The sequence below is a fragment of the Canis lupus genome, chromosome 8 (genome assembly GCF_011100685.1).
Source record: "Canis lupus familiaris isolate Mischka breed German Shepherd chromosome 8, alternate assembly UU_Cfam_GSD_1.0, whole genome shotgun sequence".
Lineage (NCBI taxonomy): Eukaryota > Metazoa > Chordata > Mammalia > Carnivora > Canidae > Canis > Canis lupus.
In genome coordinates this window covers 4,219,422-4,234,910 of record NC_049229.1, presented here as the reverse complement: position 1 = coordinate 4,234,910, position 15,489 = coordinate 4,219,422, and the positions used below count along the sequence as shown (strand labels likewise).

Below are 15,489 nucleotides of genomic sequence, written 5' to 3'. Positions count from 1 at the left end.
GTGCCTGGCTCCACTGACCCTTTGAATCCTCCTAACAACACTGTGAGGTGCAGGCACATCTCCATTTTACAGATGAAGAAACTCAAAGCACCGCTGCCCAGACTCTACTGTGTGCCTAACATCTATGTTATGCTGCCTCTGATCCTATTCTCAGTTACCATATGCTGCTCATGAAGCTGAGGATTTGGCTGTATATTTTTAAGTATAATAGACCCCATTACTAACCATGTTTTAGCACGTGATCCACTCTGACCTTAGATTCTTTTCTTTTCTTTTTTTTTTTTTTTAATTTTTATTTATTTATGATGGTCACACAGAGAGAGAGAGAAAGAGGCAGAGACACAGGCAGAGGGAGAAGCAGGCTCCATGCACCGGGAGCCCGACGTGGGATTCGATTCCGGGTCTCCAGGATCGCGCCCTGGGCCAAAGGCAGGCGCTAAACCGCTGCGCCACCCAGGGATCCCCTTAGATTCTTTTCTGCTTACACATACATGGTAGCTATTGATTGGCTGTCCTCTATGAAACACTTAGTGTTTCCTCCTCCAGTGTTTTCTTTGGAGGCAATTCCCAGTAACTCCATTATATTTGTTGAAGTTTATTCTCATTTTCTGGGTACAGATTTCCATCTTCCCAAACTTATACCGTCACTCAACCTGATTCAGATCAGAGGTGAAGTTATCCCTTAGCCGGTGCCCCTGATTTATGGAGGATCATCGCTTTCTTTGTGGTTTCCCTCTAAAGCTGATTTCTGAGGATTTAGGCCAAGGCCTTGCCACTTCAACTATGGTGCCCAGATCAGCAGCATCAGCATCAATTAGGAGATTGTAAGAGGAACGGAATCTTCTGGCCACTTCAGACTTGCTGAATGAGCATTTTATCCCTAGGTGATTCATATGTACTTTTAAGTTTGAGAAGCATGGGATGGGGGACATCTAAAGTCCTTCTAGTTTTTTGTTTTAGATATTATTTATTTATTCATGAGAGACAGAGAGAGAGAGGCAGAGTCACAGGCAGAGGGAGAAACAAGCTCCATGCAGGGAGCCTGATGTGGGACTTTATCCTGGGTCTCCAGGATCACACCCTGGGCTGAAGGCGGCACTAAACCGCTGAGCCACCCGGGCTGCCCAAGTCCTTCTAGTTCTACAAGTCTGCTGCTGCTATGAGAGATGTCTATGCAGTTACTCTTTACCCTGGCTCTACTGTTCACTGTGTGGGCTTGGACAATTACTTGACCTCCTTGGGCCTTTGTTTCTTCCTCTGTAATGTGGTACTTGCTTCAAAGTGTTGTTTTGTAACATGCTCGGAACAGTACCCGGCACATAGAAGGTACTATAGAAGTGTTAGCTGTCTTAATATTGAATACGTTTTCATGTATGCTTTGGGAGTCCCAATTTCAGGTCAGGCACGAGGAAGAACAGGTTTAACAACTGACAATGGAACTGCGGGAATGGGGTTATAGAGGCTTCTGCATCTCACAGAAGGAGATCAAGAACTTTAGGCCTAGAAGCTAGACTGAGCAGCTCACAGAAGCCCCATCTTTTTAAGACCTCGGAACATAGAGTTGATGTGCCTTCTCCCAGAAATTCCTACATCTAAGGCCCAATGGCAGAGCTGCCTGTGAGGTCCTGGAAACCACGAGGCTGTGCCAGGCCAGGCTGCCTGCCTGGAGGGCTGCAAGACGACTGTGAAATTGATGTTAGAAGCCCGTGAAGACAGGCAGGAATGAAAACAGCAAGAAAGTTGTGGAAAATAAATGAGCATCTTATTGGACAGAGTGCCAGAGGAAGTCTGTGGCCTGGTTTCATGGCACCCAGATGTCAGTTATATCAAATTACTCATATTTTCTGCAAGCCTGGTGGCTCTCCTATCCCTAGATGAGGGGTAGGAAGGGATGGGGGATGCTGTGCTTTCTTGTTAGCCTGGAGCCTCAGGTCACATCCTGCGCACACGTCCCTCCAGGGCCTCCAGTTCAGCCAACACCTCTTTAGGTAGATCCTGATTGACCTGCTCTGTCAGGTAGCTCCGAATGTCACGAACCTCCTGTTCCCAGAAGTCCTTGGGGAGTGAGAACAGCTGGGTGGTGTCTACAGCTCCCAGCCCACTGAGATCCAAGGCGCCTTCCTTGGGTACCAGCCCGATGGGCGTCTCTTGGGCACTGTCCTCTCCCTCTAGTCGCCGGCAGATCCAGTCTAGCACCCGAGCATTCTCTCCGAAGCCTGGCCACAGGAAGCGGCCTGCCTCGTCCCGCCGGAACCAGTTGACGTGGAAGATGCGGGGAAGCCGGGCCCCCTTGCGCTCTTCCATGCTCAGCCAGTGTTCCAGGTAGCGCCCAAAGTTGTAGCCAAAAAAGGGGCGCATGGCAAATGGGTCGTGCATGATGATCTTCCCTGGGGAGGGGAGCAGGGCAGGTAAGGAATCTGTCTTGTTATCGGAGAAGGCAAGGACACCCTGCATCTGGCTGGAGGGAGTCGCGAAACTTTGGTGGCTCTGGAATCTCCTCAGAGCAGGGTGGACAGAAGGGATCCGGAAAAGAGACACGTGGGGAGGGCAGGCAGGAGGAAGGTCTGGCTCAGGAAGGGTGAGAAGCAGCAATGTGGGTACTCAGAAGAGGGGTATGAGGGCACCCACCTTTGTGTTCTGCCGCTGCAGTGGACTCCGAGCGCATGGCACTGCCCACAAACACCCCGTGGCGCCAGTTGAAGGCCTCATATACTAGGGGTACTCCTAGAACCCAGGGGAACAGGGTCACAGGTGGCTTTTTTCTTTGGACCCTCACTCCATCCCTACTGCTGATCTTGACTCCTGGCCTGGCTCTCCTAGGATCTTTGCCATCCCATTTTTGAATCCCATGCCTCCCCCTAATTTTGCATTCTCCAGGGGACAGCTCTACAGCCAGAAAGCTACGGCTGGCAATCCAGGAAGTACAAGAGAGAGGCGGGCCCTAAAATGGAGCCAGAAGGCATGGAGCCCACACGATGCTTACCTTGGGGTCTGCGGCCTCCAAAGATGATGGCATCGATGGGGACACCTTCAGGGGCTTCCCAGGCCGGGTCCATAATGGGGCACTGGCGAGCCGGGGCACAAAAGCGAGAGTTGGGATGTGCACAGGGCTCTTTGTCTCCTGGCAGGGGAAATACAACCACTATCACTTCCAAGGACTTATCCACCCCCAACACACATTTACTTTTGCATGCACTCTTGCACAATTTCCATTTGTGTTATCAATTCCCTGCAAGCCGTTGTTGTGGGAAGGAGGAGGGAGAAGGGAGTCAGGACATGTCCCCCAAAAGATCAGGTTATTTACCTATAATGATGCTGCCAGCTGAGCTATGTGAGAAAAAGTGGGTGAGGAATTGGGGTTTAGCAAGACACTACTGTTTATGCCAAGCTATAGCTACTTGGCATTGACCAGTGCTCAAAGGAATGGGCTTAGCTAGTGGCAGAAGGTTAGAGCGGAAAATTTATCCCAGAAACAATTTATTTATGGGATTATTATTTAAACAAACACTCAAATCTGAAGCAAAAACTGAGACTGTCAGATCAGCATTTCAGACCACTGGCTTTCCATCAGCAACTAGGGGAAGATGGGATCTTCTGAGATATCAAAATGTAAATTCATTTTGAAGCTAGCAGAATTCTGGTGATTTCCCTGGGTCTGCTCAGACCCAGATGGAGCGATAGGGCTTGGAGAACTCAGAGATAACCTGAGGAACAGAGGTCATCTGGCCCCTTCAGGTGCCCTGGAGAGGGGATGGACCAAGTCAGTGGCATATGTACAAAGCAGCACCATGGGGACCCTGAGTGGACACGGTGTCTTCTCTGCTGGAGGTTGCTGGTCAGCCCTGGGGGGACCAAGGGAGTTCTAGAGCCAGTCCCCTACTCCCACCATGTCCCCTTCCCAACTCCCAGCTCCTGCCTCCACTTGCATGTAAGAGCCTCTTGTACTTCCATCAACCCCCAATTCAGGTCCCTGGCACAGGGTTATTCCGGGAGTTACAGCTGGACACAACACGCCCTACTTATACCCCTGAATCTAGAGATGATGAAAGGGTTGGGGAATTAGCCTGCAGGGAAGTAGGAAAGTTTCTTGGGTTTCTCTGTTGGGTGGGGAGGCCTGGGAGGGCTTAATGATGGTGGTGGATAAAGTGAGGGGTGATTAGATAAGGAGGGAGCATGCTCAGCCAGCCCAGCAAATGTGAATGTAGGCTTCAGCGACCACAAGCATGTCGTCCCCAGCAGGCACTTGTTTGCTCCCTTCCCTAGCTCTCAGGGCTCTCTGGCTGCAGAAGGTCCAGAGGGCAGGGGTGGGGGAGGGGCAGGGCTGCGAGGCTCCAGGGGCAATGACAGGGTTGAGAGACTAGCTTTTAGAGAAGAGGCTAAAGAGGGACGCCTGCCTGGGTGGCTCAGCCCAGGCTCCGTGGTTGAATGTGTCTGTCTTCGACTCAGGGCATGATCTGGGTCTGGGGATCCAGTCCCACATGGGGCTCCCTGTGAGTAGCCTGCTTCTCCCTCTGCCTGTGTCTTCTCTTCCTTTCCCTCTGTGTCTTTCATGAATAAATAAATAAAATCTTTTTTTTTTTTTTTTTTTTTTTTTTTTTTAAAGAAGCGGCAAAAGAACTGGTCTGATTTCATCCAGAAGATGGACAAACAGAAGACTGGGTTAATGGGTTGTGCGTGTTAGAGGGATGAGGAAGGGCAAGGGTAACAACACAGACCTTTATTTATTATTATTACTATTATTTTAAAGATTTATTTATTATTTTAGAGGGGGGTAGGGGCAGAGGAAGAGAGAGAGAGAATTTTTTTAAAAAGATTTTATTTATTTATTCATGAGAGACACACAGAGAGAGGCAGAGACACAGGCAGAGGGAGAAGCAGGCTCCATGCAGGGAGCGACGTGGGACTTGATCCCAGGACTCCAGGATCATGCCCTGAGCCAAAGGCAGATGCCCAACCACTGAGCCACCCAGGCGTAGAGAAAGAGAGAGAGAGAGAAGAGAGAAGAGAGAGGGAGAATGAGAGAATCTTAAGCAGACTCCCTGCTGAGTGCAGAGTGGTCAGGAGGCTCAATATCATGACCCTGAGATCATGACCTGAGCCAAAATCAAGAGTCGACCACTTATCTGGTGAGTCACCCAGGCTCCCCAACACTTACCTTTAGACAATGGTTGTTATACAGAGGATGGTGGGAACCAAATGGCAGGGGGAGGGTCAGGTTTCCTCCTTCCTAATGGGTCAAACTTTATGGACTGTACTTTGAGCCCAATTCCTTGTGTAAAAATACTTTTTTAAAAAGATTTTTAATTTATTTATTCATGAGAGACATACATAGAGAGGCAGAGACACAGGCAGGGAGAGAAGCAGGCTCCATGCAGGGAACCTGACGTGGGACTCTAGTCCGGGTCTCCAGGATCATGCCCTCGGCGGAAGGTGGCACTAAACTGCTAAGCCACCCCGGCTGCCCGGTAAAAAATTTCAAAGCAGTCTTTGCCTTTCCTTTTTTTAAAAAAACATTCCGGCTTATTTTTATTGATAATTTGCTATGTATTTGGCACTGTGCTAAACCCTTTGCATGCATATTAGCTTTAGGAGATAGGTACTTTGGTAACTACCTCTATTTAACTGATGGGGTCACTGACGCTCAGGAGGGTAAGCAACTTAGCCAGATCCCAAAGCCAGTACTTAATGGAGTTGGGATTTGACCTGAGATCTAGTTTGGGGTTGGAAACTGGGAATATTCATAACTTCCTGTGCCTCCCAGAGGTCCTGGAGGATGGCTGCTGGTTGTGGAGAGAAGGCTTTTATATCATCAAGGTACTGAGCCGGGGGGAGGCTGTCACAACTCTCCCACTCCACTTACCAGGTTTCCAGGGTTTTCCCAGCCAGGAGATCACGGTGACACCAGGTGGAAGGGGCTGGTCAATGCCCTCCCAGTATACTCCACCATCGCTGGTCTCAGCCACATTGGTGAAGAGAGTGTTACTCTGGATTGTGGCCATGGCATTGGGATTGGTGGTGGCAGAGGTACCAGGGGCCACCCCGAAGAAGCCATTCTCAGGGTTGATGGCCCGGAGTCGACCTGTTAGGAGGAGAAGTGAAAGAAAAGAAGGACCAACCAGGAAGGGTTGAGAGGTGCAGCCATGGAAGGTTCTGTTCTGCTCCTGCTTGCCCTGAGCTGGCCCCCAGATCTGATGGGGAGATTCTGTCTCTAGGTGGCTAGACTGCTGCCAGGAGGTATGGAGCAGGTCTGCCAGAAGCAGTGGAAGGGAGACTCTTTTTTTTTTGAAGGGAGACTCTTACACTCTGGTAAGAGCCAGAACTGCGACTATGATCCAAGGGCCTCTCACCATCACTGTCAAACCTCATCCAGGCAATGTCATCCCCCACACACTCCACTTTCCAGCCCGGCAGTGCTGGCCGCATCATGGCCAGGTTAGTCTTGCCACAGGCACTGGGGAAGGCTGCCGCCACGTAGCGCTTCTTCCCCATCGGGTTCGTGATACCCAGGATCTGTGTGTTGGGGAGAGAGGGAACGAAGAGGTGGTCACCAAAGGTCAGTTATGGTCTGCACAGAAAGGACAGCTGGGGGTTATTAACAGGGAGGACAAATGTTTATTTGCTAAACAGGTGCCAACACCTCACCATGGGGCTGGGGTGGTGGCAAGTCAGAGCCCCCTCAGTGTTCAGCAGCCTGGGACCAAAGCTTCAGTCATTTGGGCAGAATCCCTGCCTACCAGCCTGGCACCTGGCAGTGGGGAGGTGAGGCTAATGCTGCCAGCCAGGCCCCACCCCTGCCCTGTTCCCTGCAGCTGCCCAGATCCTCACCAGGCCCTCACCAGCATGTGCTCTGCCAGCCAGCCCTCATCCCGGGCCAGCCGAGAGGCGATGCGAAGGGCAAAGCACTTCTTGCCCAGCAAGGAGTTGCCACCATAGCCGCTGCCGAAGGAGACGATCTCTCGCTGGTCAGGCACATGGCCAATCAGGGTTTTCTCTGGATTGCATGGCCACTGGCTCCCCTGCTCCCCTGGGGGACAATGGGGTCATAGAGCTGGCTGCTGGCGAGGGCATCAGGGACTGAGGTGTTAGGGGCTGGAGGGATCGGGGTTGGCAGGAGAGACACTTAGGAGCAGTGGTGGTGCCAATGAGGGCTAAGGCCCTCCACCTCATAATATCCATCAGTTCCCATGTCCCTGTTTTGGGACGTGGACAATTGACTTTTCTCAATCTTGTGCAAAGTGCTCTGGCAGTACGGCATCATCTCCAGCCCAGACCGCTGCCCTAGATTTTGGGAATTAGGTATTTCACGAATTAGGATGGGTACAATCTGGAGTTCCCTCCGAGTGCAAGCAGGTCTATGTAAGTGCAAACACTATGTAAGTGCAAACACTTACCTTGCCCAGTCAGGGGCTGGCCCACCGAGTGCAGACACTTGACAAAGTTGCCATCTCCTAGGGCCCGAAGCACGGGCATCCCCAGCCGGGTCATAATGCGCATGCTTGCCACCACATAGGCTGAGTCAGTGAGCTGCACCCCAATGCGGGACAGTGGGGAGCCCACGGGACCCATGCTGAATGGAAGCACGTACATGGTTCGGCCTGTGGAAGAAAATGCCACCTGGATGAGGGGTTCTAACCTGTTCGTACCTTCAGTGCCCCTGGTTCTGTGTCCCTGCCCAGGTTACCCTGCATGCAGCCCGGGAATCTCTCGTCCACAGCTTGCTGGAACTCAGCTGGGGACATCCAGTTGCCTAGTTGCCCACGAGCCCCATCGGCGGGGAGGGGCACTGTGTCCCGTTGAGAAGGAGTTACAATCACCGTCTTGCTCTCTACTCGTGCCACATCCTTGGGGTCTGTGCGGGCCAGCCAGCTGGGGGAGAAGGGTTATCAGGAAGATGTGGCCAGCCGAACTCCCTCATCCCCAGATCCAATCTTTCAGGTCCCACTTGGACTCTAGGTCTTCTGTGGGCCTGATTTCTTTCCATCCATTTGCACCTCAGTTGCTTCCTCCAGATTTTATCCCATCTAAGGGGGTAGTTCCCTCCGCCCAGCCTTCTAAAGGTCCTTAGTGAAAACTCTCTGAACTTGGGGGAGAGAGAGAGAAAAAAAAAAGGCACAGGTTTTTACTTGTGTCAGCTGCTCTGTTTAATGTAAAAATACAGACCAATCCCACTAATTCCTGATTCTGTTTCTCCCAGAGGTCCCATTCTTGCTCATTTCATTGGGATGGTCTCGTTAACTTTGATTTTGTCTTGGTAAATCAAAAGTGGCCTCGGTGCAAGCAGCTGTCCCTGCCCCCACCTCATGGGTGGGTCATGGGGCTGAGGGCTTACCAGTTGTCGTACTTGGGGAGCTTTCGGATAAGTCCCTGCTTTTCCAGCAGGGTCAGTGTGGCAGTGTTCTCACTCTCAGAGCCATCACAGATGTGGATGCCCTCTGGTTGGCACAGGTGGGCACTGCGTTCCACAAAGTCTCGAACCCCAGCAGGCAGCTGGCCCAGATCTCCACTGAGTACCCGCAGGGTCTGGATGCTGCGCCAGGATGACCAGCCCCAGGGGCTCAGCCCAGGCCAGCTAAGCCTGCAAGACAAGAAGCAGAGAGGTGGTGAGCAGGGTGTTCTCATGGAAGATGGGCGAGTCAAGGGGATAGGAAGCCTGATGGGTGCTAGGGAGTGTGCAAAAGCGTGTATATCATGGGCTTTGTGAGTCTCAGCGAGGGAGTCTCCTGTTCAGCAAGGGACAGGTATTGCCCACTGAGAAAAAGGGCACATGCCTGGCGGTATGGAGCATGTGTGTAGGCATGCTGAGGTTATTGCTGGCTTAGCCCACGCCCACGTTTAACTGTGTCTGGTTGGATGTCGGAAATGAGGAGGTGCCCCATGGCCCAGTGTTGATAAGCTGTGCCTAGGTGAGTTTCATGTGTCTCGTATTTGAAGGTCTCATCCCTGTTCTTCCCATTCTCAAGTACAATTTTTATAAGTTAAAAAAGCAGCCATTTTTACTTTTTTTCTTCTGGCGTGTATGCTATAAGACTGTGAAAGCCTCAGCAAAGGACCCAGTCTTTGAGTTGGATAGTCCCAGGTTTCTAGATTAGGCTCTCTTGCACAGAGAGTGAATAGCTGGATATTGAGGTTTCAGGCATCAGAGCTAGGGCTCCCCACCTGCTCATCTGGCCAACAAGGGTTGCATAAGATGTTGCCTTTGGGTAGGTGGGTTGAAAGCTGACTGTTGGGGAATGTCACTGGCTAGGGTTCAAGCCCATTCCCAGGAGGGCGGGGTCCCTGTTGTTTGTCTCTTCACAGGGAGAGGGAGAAGCAGGGTCTGCTCTGATTGGCCTGGACCCAGGGTGGAGTAACCCAGAGAGCAAAGGCCACAAGAGGGAAGTTACCCTCCTCCTATGCCAGGGCCTTGCCCACCAGAAACTGCTCCACACACTGGACTGCATGCCCCTGTCCTTCCCCTCAGAGGGGAAGCCTAGAGAGCTTCGGGTGTTAGTGGTAGGAGGGAACATCAGACTGCAGAAAGCTCAAACTCAGAGGCTGTCAGCCTAGGGGAGGGAGAACAGTCACTCAGACCATGGATGTGGGAGCCAGAGCCTGCTTGGAGGGGGACCCGGGCTGGCTTCCAATGGAGAAAGCAGGATGGAAACCCAGTATGGCCACAGGGGCAGAGGATGAGGACTCTTGGAACCTGGAGAGTTATTCCTGACCATTAATTTCAAAGGCACCCAGTCCTGGGGAGAGCTTCTCCCCACAGGGGGCCTGGCTCAGGAAGGCGCTGGTGATGTTCCCCCACTCCTCTCCAGTCCCCTAAGTGGGACCTTCTCCTTTTCCTCTGCTCCGAAGACCACCTACAAGGGCTGGCAAAGTGGAACCAGCTGTTGGAGAGATATGGGGTCAGTTCAGACTTTGGGACAGATTCTGGGGAGAAGGGAGGCTACCCAGGAAAGATGGGAAGCTGTGAAAAGGTAGAGGGCCAAGGGGCTCCCGTCCTGGACAGGGGTTGAAGCCAGCCATATACGAATTGAAGGCAGCCTGTTTCCCTCCTGCCCTGGCCCCAGGTCCCTTGGCTGCACCCGGCTTCCCTCCAGTTCGCGGGAGGCTGGGAAATGGAGGTTTACCTTCTACCTTCTTTGGGGAGCTCTGAGCTCAACCCCCCAGGGGTCCATGCACCCCTGAGCCCAGGGCCCTCCCGCTTCTGATCGCAACTGAGGCACAAGAGTTACCTCTGCACAGGAAAGGAAGAGTCGAGGAGACAGGGCTTAGCGGGGGGAAGCGAGCAGGGGGAGGAAGTTCTAAGAGCGGCAGACGGAGACCGCGCGGTCAGAGACCAGCAGAGCAGGGAGGGGGAGGAGGGGACGGAAGCGGGGGCGACCCGGAGCGGCCGAGGCCACCCCGGTCCCCCGCGGGCCGCCGGGCGCTGGGAAGCACGCGTCCCCCGCGGAGGAGGCGGCGGCGGGCGGGCAGCAGAGCGCGGCGGGAGGTGCGGGTCGGCCCCGGCTGGGGCTCACTCACCGCAGGCCGGGGCGGTACACAGCGGCCATGGCACCTGGGCGGGGGCTGCGGGGTGGCCACGCGAGCCGCGAGGACCCGGGGAGGTAAGGAAGGCGGGGCGGGAGCGGGCGCCGCGAGCGGGAGCGACGGCCCGGCGGGAGGCGCTTAAGAGGGAGGCGGGCGGGAGGCTGCGGGGGCGGAACCCAGCCCGGCGGGCGCGACCCTCGCTCCGCGGGTCCCGGGCCCCAGGCCCGCCAGGCGCCGCCCCACGCCCGCATCCGAGCCCAAACCCGTCCCTCCCATTGGACGGCGGGCCCCGTGCCGGCCCCGCCTCCGCTCCGCCCCGCCCCGCCCCGCCTCGTCCCCTGCACATGATGTAACTTTGAGGACTCTTGCTCCCGAGCTGGGGCTGGGAGCCACTGGGGTGGCACACAAGCCAGGAACGAGGCGAGGCGTGAGGCCAGGGCAGGGGCCCAAGGAGGCTGGAAGTCCAGAAGCTGGGGGGTGGACATTGCCTTTTCCCTTTTCCTGGGGACTGGGCACTCTGAGACCCAGGCTTTTTTTTTTTTTTTTTTCCCAGGGCCCCAGGGCTAAGGTTCCATAACCCCATATCCCTGCTGCTTCTCCTGATGAGGTCTCTCTTCTGCCTTCGCATGAAGTGGTGGTGCCTCTCCCCCCAGAGTCTTTCCTTTGGGCCTCTGCCCTGGCTGTTCTTGCCACACTCTCCCGGAGAACAAATCTGTCCCACCCAACCACCACCATCAAGTCCTTAGGTAATTTCTCAAGTCAGGTCTCCAACTTGAGAGCACTGAGTATCACCCCAAACGCCATAGTATGTCAAACTCAAACATGTCTATGGTAGGCACCTGCCCAGCATTGATTCCCCCTTTCTGGTAGTAGCACCCTGATGTTCCTTTGGGGAACCACCTCTTCAGTCTCTGTGATCATATGGGTCTCCTATGGGTAGGCTCTCAGTTTGGCCAATTTGTATGTCCCTCACTTTGGCCACAGCGATTGGGAATGTTCAGGGATGGGCATGAGTTCCCTCTTGGGAGCTTTTGCTGTAAACTTTCAAAATGGGCTCTCTTTCTGCTGGGTTTGCTGAGCTGGTAGGATATAAACCTAGGTAGGATAGGATATAAACCTAGGTAGGGTATAAACCAGGTAGGATAAACCTGCTGGGTGTCAGCTTGGCACTGCCCTAGATGGAAGGCAGCCTGGAGGAAGTAGAGCAGAGGGATGGAGAGCTGCAGTTCCCTGATTTCAGTTATATGAGTCAACAAATTTCTTCTCTCGCTTAAGCTAACTTTCAGTGGATTTCTGCCATTTGCAACAGAAACAATCCTGATTCTCAGGCTTCTCAGAGTTTTGTGCTAGAATAAGTGGGACAAGGAGGGCTGGCCTCCAGCCTTAGGCTTGCTGTTGGCTCTCTATCTCTTCCACCCAGTCTGCATCCTGGACTCAACCTCATGTGTATATATTTGGGATTCTTTCCTCCAGTTCCTATATCCAAACTCTGTCCACACCTACTCCACTTCAAACAGCTGCCTTCTTGTCCACCTTTTGGGCTTAAAGCTGTGCATGCCAGTGGCAGCATGGATCTGCCGAAGGCCATCACCTCTTCCATAATCCTGCACCTGCTCTCATGCTTCCCCATCTCAGTGAATGGTACCAGCATCTAGGCAGTTGCTCCAGAGGAACCTGAATCAGTCTAGGCTATTTCTTCTCTTCCAGAGCCAATCAGACACCAGAACCTTTGGATCTGTACTTCCTAATTAGCTCTCAAATCTATGTCTATCCCCATGGCCACTGGCTTAGTTCAGGGCTTACCTCTCACCTGGCTTCAGGTGATATTTTCCAAGCCACCTCTTGGATGCCCACCTCTCCAAATGCCACCTGACTCCCTTCCACTAAGCTACCCTCCAAACTCCGCATGTAACTTCACTTTGATGAGTTAAGAGAAAGAGGGATAATGTTTATTGTGTGGCCACTAGATCAGATTCTGTGCCAACAGCTTTACACGCATCATTTCATTCAGTTTCACAACCTTAGAAGAAGTTGTCATCTACTCAATGTCACATAGCTGGTCATCAGAGAGAAATGGAATCTGAATCCAAGCCTTTCTGACTCTTCTTACCAGGTTACTTTTTTCCCTTCCAATCCTATAGTGTCCCCTTGATTTATCATTTTAAAAAAAGTGAGATCATATCACTTTCAGGCTTAAAATCCCTTCGAGGCTTCCTACAACGTGGCAACTGATACCCTTTGTAATCTGGCTCCTATTTATCTAGCATTATCACTGCCACCTCCCTACTTGCCACCTCTCCCACATACCCAGCTGCAGTTTCCAGAGCACTTCTGTGAACCCCTTCAGCTGTTCAGATTTAAATTAAACATTCCCTCCTAGGTGAAGTCAGTTTGACTCTTAGAATTAACATCTATGTCATTTGTGTTGGTTTTATACTGTATACATACCTCTGTTTTTGAAATTCTCACACTTTACTATAGTTGCTTTTGTATCTCTATAATCCTTACTCAAGTGTTAGTTCCTTGAAGGAAGGACCCACATTTTAGTCTTGTTTTTATCCTAGTTCCTAGTAGAATGGCCTGTAATAGGCAGCTAATAAATGCTATTTGAATAAAAGAGTAGACAAGTCTCATGTTCCTGAAGCTCCATTATATCCTTCCTTCCTTAACTTTAGGGGCTCCTATGAAGGTTTCCTTATAGTGTTGATTCTCTTTATTTGCTACACTTTTTTTTTTTTAAGATTTTATTTATTCATGAGAGACAGAGACATAGGCAGAGGGACAAGGAGGCTCCCTGTGGCAGCCCGATGTGGGACTCAATCCCAGGACACTGGGATCGGGACCTGAACCAAAGACAGAGGCTCAACCACTGAGCCACCCAGGTGCCCCTATTTGCTACACTTTTTTATGGTTCCCTGGCCCACCACCCAGCCTGGTCAACCAGTAGGCCCAGTGTTCCAGCCACACCACCACCAGGGGGCAGGGTGTGACCAGCTTTCCCCTGGTCTGCATTTTCTCTTCCCCAAGGCTCTCTGGGTCTGGCCCTTGGATGCTGTGGTGTGCCACCTAGATTCCTTCTTTAGGATCCAGGTATTCATTGTCCCAGCCTTGGAGCATTGGCTGCTAATGGCTCACAGCTAAATACATCCTGTGGCCGAAGGGAGCAGTCTCACCAAATGTAACACCCCTTTCCTGGGGCAGCGTGTATCCAAGGACTGGTTGATGCAGAAGAGGACTGGTCCTCCCCAGAAGACTTCCTTTCTCTTTTATTTATTTAAAAAAATATTTATTTATTAATGAGAGGCACAGAGAAAGAGGCAGAGGCATAGGCAGAGGGAGAAGCAGGCCTACACCTCCTGCCCCACTCAAAGGCCTGGTCCCCTTTCCTCAGTTTGGTCCATCCAAGCTCCAGAGCTCCTGTGGGATCAGCTAAAGCCTCTGTGCAATTGCAGTGCATTTCTGCTTTTCCTGCTATCCAGTCCTGTTTTTCTCTCTGCTTTTAAAAGTCACCCCCCCCCCCACCCTGCCCCGCAGGAAACCACCTGTACACAAGCTTCCATCTCAGAGCTTGTTTCCAGCTTAAGATATCCTCCAAACTCAACTTGGATACTGCATTAGCCCCCTAATCTGGTTCTGATTCCGTTTTTCCCTCCTCTACACTAAATCCAAAATGAGCTTTTCAAACACAATCTGATCATGTCACAGTCCTGCCAGAAATTCTTTAGTAGCTTCTTTCTGCTCTTAGAGCTCAGGGGCACCTGGTGGCTCAGTGGTTGAGCATCTACCTTTGGCTCAGGTCATGATCCTGGATTCCTGGGTTCAAGTCCTGTATTGGGCTCCCCACAGGGAGCCTGCTTCTCCCTCTGCCTGTGTCTCTGCCTCTCTCTCTGTGTGTCTCTCAGGAATAAATAAATAAAATCTTAAAAAAAAAAAAAAAAGCCCAAATCCTAAACTTGGACTGCAAAGCTCTGCTGGAGTGAGTGGGAGGCGAAGGGAGGGAGAATCTGAAGCAGACTCCACACTGAACTGACACAAAGGGGCTTGAACCCATGAAAGCAAGATCATGACCTGAGCTGAAACCAAGGGTCGGTTGCTTAGCTGTCTGAGCCAGCCAGGTACTCCCTTGCGTTTAAATATTTAAAGTGTAGAACTTATGCTAAGAAACTGTTAAATAGGATCCCTGGGTGGCTCAGCAGTTTGGTGCCTGCCTTTGGCCCAGGGCGTGATCCTGGAGACCCGGGATCGAGTCCCACTTTGGGCTCCCTGCATGGAGCCTGCTTCTCCTCTGTCTGTGTCTCTGCCTCTCTCTCTCTGTGTCTCTCATGAATAAATAAAATCTTAAAAAAAAAAAGAGAAACTGGTAAATATGTTCTATTCTTCTACCTTGATAGATATATGCATAATGGTCTGGAATTTAGTTCAAATTTGAATTCAGATTTGGACTTTATTCAGAGCCCTAAGAATTCTACAATAGAATGTGGTGGTGTGGGGAGAAGATGTGTTTGGCCCCTGGCCTTTGGGCCTGCTTCTTTTCTCAATCCTGACACCATCTTGTACTGTGAGGGGCCTCATGTGCACACATGTAGACCTCTCTGTCTACATGTCCTAATTCTGTCTGTGACCTCCTGCAAATAGTCACTGTCAGCCAGCCTTTGGTTCTGGAGATGTGTATACCAGTAATGTGGTCCACTTCTACAAGGGTCAACCCAGGAGAGAGGTCCATGTGGGCCCTAGAGGTAGGTAGGGAATTCCTGGGTATTTGGGCCATAGAGGTGGGCAGGGGAGGCCTGAATTCCTCACCCCAAGGGGTGGGACACAGCCAGAATGGAACCTTCCAAAAGCACAGAGCCCAGGGTAGAGACCACTTTTGTCTGGGCCTAAGGGCAATAAATTGATGTCTTCCTGTCTCATCAGGCTATACGCTCCACGAAGGCAGGGCAGGTGTGAGTCTGATTTACCGAGGTGTCCCTAACG

At 51.9% G+C, this 15,489-nt stretch overlaps 1 protein-coding gene across 1 annotated transcript; it reads right to left on the bottom strand.

Annotated features, from left to right (window-relative positions):
• Positions 1-584: 584 nt before the first annotated feature.
• PCK2 (phosphoenolpyruvate carboxykinase 2, mitochondrial) lies at positions 585-10,664 on the bottom strand. The gene is made up of 10 exons (XM_038544264.1): positions 10,510-10,664; positions 8,330-8,575; positions 7,682-7,866; positions 7,392-7,595; positions 6,837-7,024; positions 6,348-6,510; positions 5,861-6,079; positions 2,984-3,121; positions 2,629-2,724; positions 585-2,387 (listed from the first exon to the last, which is right to left on the bottom strand). The coding sequence occupies exons 1-10, from the start codon at positions 10,536-10,538 to the stop codon at positions 1,933-1,935; spliced, it is 1,923 nt and encodes a 640-aa protein (XP_038400192.1). The 5' UTR covers positions 10,539-10,664; the 3' UTR covers positions 585-1,932.
• Between the last annotated feature and the right edge of the window lie 4,825 nt (positions 10,665-15,489).